Below are 6,323 nucleotides of genomic sequence, written 5' to 3'. Positions count from 1 at the left end.
TGCTCCAGCCTATGACATTCGGTGTTCCTTCCCTGCCGGAGCGGAAGGAGACCAGGGAGCTGAGGCCCTCCGGATGCTATGAGGCTGCCTGTTGCCGCCTGCCTCATGGTGTGTGGGTGAGGGAAGAGGGGAGCACAGAGCAGAGCCCGCAGCCCGGGTGGGCGTGTCATCCCCCCACCTCGCTGCTCCTGCAACATCGTCTCCCCGCCGCCTGCCTGCCTGCCTGCGTCCTCACATTAGACTGCAGCCAGCCAGCCCGGAATTCTGAACCCAGCCGAGACGCCGCGCTAAGGGGCGGCACTGCAGGATGTGGCCACTAGAGGGCAGCAGGGAAGCCACTGCGGCGGTTCCGCAGGAGAGAGCTCGCCGACTGGGAAGAGTGTGCAGAAAGGCAGGGGCTCCGGGCAGAGGCTTGCCTGGCAGAGGTCTGGGCACAGCGGTCAGGGAGCATGTCTGCCTCACCGTCACAGTCAGTGCTGAGGGGTTCTGAGGGACCTCCTTGACATAGAAAGCACGCGAGGCATCAATGACAATAAAAATAACTTAACATTTATTGAGCACTTCCTCCTCGCTGCTGCTGCTGCTGCTAAGTCGCTTCAGTCGTGTCCGACTCTGTGCGACCCCATAGACGGCAGCCCACCAGGCTCCCCCGTCCCTGGGATTCTCCAGGCAAGAACACTGGAGTGGGTTGCCGTTTCCTTCTCCAATCCCCGCTAGACACTGTACGAAGTAATCCGTCCTAAAAAAACAGCCTTGTTAAAATTATCCCCATTTCTTAGGTGAGAAAACCAGAGGTCCGGGGAGACTAGGGGAATCTGGTCATCCACAGGGCTGGTGCCAGAGCCAACGTCCCAAGCGCAAGGCTGTACCATATTATACGCCTGTTCAGATGACCACTGCTACGGTTATACTTACTTTACGGGTGGGGAAACTGAGGCTCAGAGAAAATGAGTGAGTCACCCAGGCCCGCGTCCTGCAGAGTGACAGGTCCAGGTAGGTGTGGTTTCGTGGCTTGAGCTCTTGGCTCTGAATTCTCGTTCTCCCAGGTGGAGGTATTCCCACTCCCATCCTGTACCCTAATTTGAAGGTGGCTGGTTCTGAAGTCTGAACTTTCCTTTGAGAGTGGGTGACTCCCAAGAGAAGTTAGATTCTGGACGCCCACGTCTAAGGCTTGCCTGGATTTTGACTCACCAGAGGTGGAGGGAGGCCAGGCCAGAGGCTTCAAGAAGCCCCAGCGAGGGGCTCTGGGGCCCACAGTCCGGCTTAGAGGATGGGGGTATTGATATCCCTTGCAGTGGCCAGAGCTCCCCTGGGAACAATGGGGCCGGGCCTCAGGGCCTCTGGTTTCCAGGGCAGTTGCTTCCAGCATACCAAGGACGCTTGGCGGACCCTGGGCCTGGTTCTGCCAGGCTGGCAGGAGAGCAGGGGCATTTCTAGGAGGGCCTGACTTCCTCCATCTTCCCGTTCCCATGCCCTGGCTTTGCCCTCCTTGGGGGTGGGAGGTGGGAGGGGTGACAACAGGGTGGCCTGCCTTCAACATCTTCCCCTCCCGGGTGTCCAGATTGCACCTTGTAAATCTGAGTCCTGCTTTTTAAGGGATTTATAGCATCGCAATGATGCTTTAATTCCTTCTGATTTATTGGCAAAGACTGCAGCTTCCAATCCTGGCCTTACAGTTTTTGGGGGTGGTGGTGGTTCAGGGAAGTGAGGGGAAGAAACTTAAAATGGTTTCCTCCTTGAAAGATGCTCATCTCTAAAGAAAACCTTGGGTGAATTGTTTTTGGAACGGGAATCTTAAGAGTTAAGGGAAGCCTCTGTAAAGCTTCCATTTCCTGTCTTGGTGAGGACCAAAGGGTGCTGAAAGTAGTTGAAGAGGGGGTAGGTCAGGGAGGGGGATTTTGAGCATGTCGCCTGGCTGGAATCCTGGCTCTAAGCTTGGAGAAGTTACCTAACCGTGTAGAACCTCAGTTTTCTTATCTGTAAAATGGAACTATGACCCCACAGGGTTACTGTGAGCACTAGATGAGCTGATGCCTGGAAAGGGAGCATATGACTGGGAGAAACATCACGAGTGGCCAGAAGTACTTGCTTTCCTTCATGTTATTTTACCCATAGTGCTCAGAATAGCACCTGGCTCATGCTAGATAATAACATGCTTGTGAATAAATACAAAGGAAATATGGCCGAATGAAATAGCACTGGCACTTAAGAATGGACTCCTGAATAATTTAAAAATATTACTCTGCATGAATATCGGTGACTTTCCCTACCTGTCCTCTAAAGACGTTCACGTTGGTCTTGGCGCACTTGGGCAGGGCTGGCCTGCACTCTGCATGGGGCACATATAAAGCTGAGACGCTGTTCTCTGTGGGTCCTCCGAGCAACCGTGCTGATGGAGACAGCGTCTTCTGCTCTCGTGGGGTGAGGCAGTGTGGGATGGGGGTGCGTTTCTCGGCTTACACCGGAGGTTCCCCAGAACCTCTGACTGCGCCTTTCCCCTGTTTACTGCCACCTGGTGACATGGTACTGCTTCCTCTAAGCACCAAGTAGGGTTTCACACCTAAAACAGGCCTCCCCAAGCCACCGCCAGCCCATTGCTGTCTCACCCCAGCCTCTGTGCCCATCCCTAAGCTTCAGCATGTTTCTTCTCCACCAAACTGATGGTAGAAGAGCCACAGTGCCAGGCCCAAGAGTCTGATCCAGAGGGACTTGAGTCTCCTACTTCTTACTTGCTTACCACGCCCATTGACGTAGTCTCTGAGCCTTAGTTTCATCATCTGAACAATGGGAGTGAGGACCCTGACCTTCCAGCAGGGGCTCTCAGGAAAACAGACTCTCTCCCTGGTGTGGAGAGCTGGGTGAGTGAGCTGAACCCAACAGCACTCATTTGGGAAATGAGGACCCACTCGTCCCGCCCCCAAGGGGAATTGTGCCCAACAGTGAACGTGGGAAGAGTACTCAGAAGGCACAGGCGTTCACCCAACCTCCACGAGCCAGTAGTTCAACCAGACCAGACAGCAAAGGGAAGAGCTTGCTCTAAGTCTCAGAAGTCATCTGAACGTCGCCTTCTAACATCTGGTGCCTCTCGCGCTGATTCACAAATGAGCAGGGGACATTAATTACGTGCATGTCTGAAGACCCAATATGGGTAGCCTGGATGAACAGTAAGTCAGGTCTCCTTGGAGGGAAGGAGCGTGGGCTCTGGGGAACCTGCTGGATGGGGGTTAAGCCAGGCATGTGGGTTCAGGCAGTTTTCTCCACGTCTCTGTGCCTCAGCTTTCTTGTCTGTGAAATGGAACCGATACTGGCTCCCACGTAAAGTTCTTGCGGAGCACTGATGAGCAAAGGTAGGTAAACCGCTTAGTGCTTAGGAAATACTCATTGGATACTAACCAAAACGATGCTGTGACCTTGGTGCTTTGACTTAGGGTTTGCAAAGAGCATGAAGGTCAGGGACGCTCCCTGGTCCACTTTTGCTTTGAGTTTCAGGTAGTCGTTCTCCTCTCTCTGTGTGGGTGGAAGAGGAACCTCGCTTCCTTTCTGTCCCTTCCTCCCGGGCTTCAGCGGGTGGGCTGCCTCCACTGAGCTGCCGTTTCCACCTGGAGATCTGGGGTGAGGCTCCTTGCTCTTCCCGACTTCCGCTAACCCCCATTGGGGAAAATCACTGAACAAGGTGAATCGCAAAGGGTCAGGATGCTGCGGATTTTAAGTGCAGAACCCATTTGGACTGTGCTCCAGCCGGCCCCGTTTTCTGGGATAACTTTGACCCCTACGGTACCGTTGTTGGGCACTAGGCTTTGGGTCTGGTTGGGTCAGTCTGATCACCAGAGCTGAACTGAGCTGGCCAGCTTGGGGGTGTTTGTGTCCAGTGGATTTCTGTGCACCTCTCTTGGGTGGTAGCTGGGAGGGGTGCCTCTCTGGGGTGGTTCCCTAAACGGGGCACTGACTCTTAGCTGGGCATGCAGGCTTGCCAGCCCCCTGCCCACTGGAGCATCACTCTCTCATAGGGTATGGGTAGTGGGTGGGAGAGGTGGGTGAAGGGGGTGGGATGCTGCCTGGGACTCAGATGGCTGGACCCAGGGACTCAGAGATGGCACTGGGTTACCTGGAGCCCTGAGTCTCAGTGGGTAGATCTAGGAGAGCAGACAGGGCTTGCGTTGCCCAGCCCTAGGGAGCTGTCCATGGGGCATGCGACACAGGGGAGAAGAGGTGGGAGAGGGCACTGGGAGCCCCGCTTCAGCACCACTCCTCTCCCTGTCTCCTTGCAGTCTGCTGGCCACGGGACTGCTGCACGGGCTGTGACTGCCAGCGAGGCCTGGAGACCCGGCAGCTGTGGACTGCCCAGTGCCGAACAGCCCCTTTGGTGAGTTGGTGGAGCCCTCCCTCGCCTTTGCCTTCCCCAGGATGGGTCACTGAGCTGGCCTCTCTCGGCTGGGGAGGAGGCGGGGGGGCAACTTCCAGATGCTCAGGTTGGCCCCTACCCCGGGACCCCAGCTCACCCCCACTTTCCCTGCCCTCCCATTCCCCGCATTTCTTCCGTTCCTTGAGATGCCCCTTCTCTTCCACCCTTCTCTTCTCTCTGCCCGGCCTGGGTTCTCTGGGGCCACTGAGGAATCACAGTGGGGTCCCCAAGCTCACCCTGTGGGCTGAAGGGGGTGAGGGCCTAAGGGTGGAGGCCCTTGAGGACTGGCTGGGGGAGGGGTGCTGGAGGAACCAGTTCATCCAGCTAAACCAGTTCACTCACGTGCCCCATGACCAGGACCCCTTTCTCAGTAGTTGTGTCTGACTCTGCGACTCCACAGACTGTGGAGCCCACCAGGCTCCTCTGTCCATGGGATTCTATAGGCAAGAATACTGGAGTGGGTTGCCATTTCCTTCTCCAGGGGATCTTCCCCACCCAGGGACTGAACCTGTGTCTCTTGAGTCTCCCGCACTGGCAGGCGGATTCTCTACCAATAGCGCCACCTGGGGGCCACCCCCTTCCTTAGGGGCCAGGAGCAAATCCTAGAGGCCACTGGGGCCTGGGAAGGGGTGTTTCTCAGCAGCCGCTGGACCCTGTCTGCTCTGGGCCACCTGCCTCTGAGGGAGTCCATGAGCCCCGGGAGTCCTCCACTGGAATAAGCTGGTCACCTGCATCTGTAAATTGGGTGGGGGGAGCAGGAAGGGCTTGACGCCATTGTCCACCTTCCCCAGCCTGGTGGCCAGAGGTTGCTAGCAGCCCACCCACTCAAGGCGTGCAAGGGTTCTTTTTGCACGGGGCCTTGGGTCAGGGGGCGGCATCTGACACGGACCCTTCTTCCTCCTGGGGGTGGGCAGAAGACAGAGGAAAGAGGACCACATGGGGAAGTGGGTGCCAGCTCATGGGAGTGGAAGAAGATGCAGGTGGCCCAGGAGATGCCAGCAGGGGTGGATAGGCAGAGACAGGGGAATGGCTTGAGGTGGGTGGGAACTGGTCATTCCCCAGGTATGGGAGTTGAGGGAGTTAGGGTCTTGCCCGGTCAGGCCCCACTAAGGTACTCAGTTCTGATGGGAGGCCCCACAGTATTCTGTAGGTTAGACCCTGGGGTATGGGAATGGGTTTGTTCAGTCCCTAAGAGCCCCCGGGAGTCCCCAGAGAATGGTAAAGTCTAGCGTAGGAGCCCCTTCAGTGCTCAGGTGTATTTGGGAGCACTAAGCCATGTAACTGGGGCCCCTCCCCTGAGGGCTGGAGACCCAGCTCCTCTCGGGGAGCAAGCTGGTGCCCCCCTCCGGCCGTCAGGGGCACCCAAGCCTGGCTGCTCCCTGACAGCTGCCTGCCTTGGCCCCCAGACCTCACATGCTGGAGAAGCAGCCCCATGAAGGTGCCCAGCCATGCAATGTTCCTGGAAGGCCGTCCTCCTCCTTGCCCTGGCCTCCATCGCCATTCAATACACGGCCATCCGCACCTTCACGGCCAAGTCCTTCCACACCTGCCCAGGCCTGGCGGAGGCTGGGCTGGCCGAGCGGCTGTGCGAGGAGGGCCCCACGTTCGCCTATAACCTCTCGCGCAAGACCCACATCCTTATCCTGGCCACCACGCGCAGCGGCTCCTCCTTCGTGGGCCAGCTCTTCAACCAGCACCTGGACGTCTTCTACCTGTTTGAGCCCCTCTACCACGTGCAGAACACACTCATCCCCCGCTTCACCCAGGGCAAGAGCCCAGCCGATCGGCGGGTCATGCTGGGCGCCAGCCGGGACCTCCTAAGGAGCCTCTACGACTGCGATCTCTACTTCCTGGAGAACTACATCAAGCCGCCGCCCGTCAACCACACCACCGACAGGATCTTCCGCCGCGGGGCTAGCCG

The 6,323-nt window shown here is 57.4% G+C and overlaps 1 protein-coding gene across 1 annotated transcript in view; it reads left to right on the top strand.

Moving 5' to 3' along the window:
- Window positions 1-642: 642 nt before the first annotated feature.
- Window positions 643-6,323, top strand: part of CHST1 (carbohydrate (keratan sulfate Gal-6) sulfotransferase 1) — a 7,391-nt gene continuing 1,710 nt past the window's right edge. Inside the window, exons 1-2 of the mRNA XM_010842448.1 lie at window positions 643-4,363; window positions 5,809-6,315. Of these exons, the coding sequence (XP_010840750.1) occupies window positions 5,851-6,315 (465 nt within the window). The 5' untranslated portion in view covers window positions 643-4,363; window positions 5,809-5,850. The remainder of the gene's footprint in view (window positions 4,364-5,808; window positions 6,316-6,323) is intronic.

The sequence above is a fragment of the Bison bison genome, unplaced genomic scaffold (genome assembly GCF_000754665.1).
Source record: "Bison bison bison isolate TAMUID 2011002044 unplaced genomic scaffold, Bison_UMD1.0 scf7180017864178, whole genome shotgun sequence".
Classification (NCBI taxonomy): domain Eukaryota; kingdom Metazoa; phylum Chordata; class Mammalia; order Artiodactyla; family Bovidae; genus Bison; species Bison bison.
This window is presented reverse-complemented; position numbering and strand designations above follow the sequence as displayed.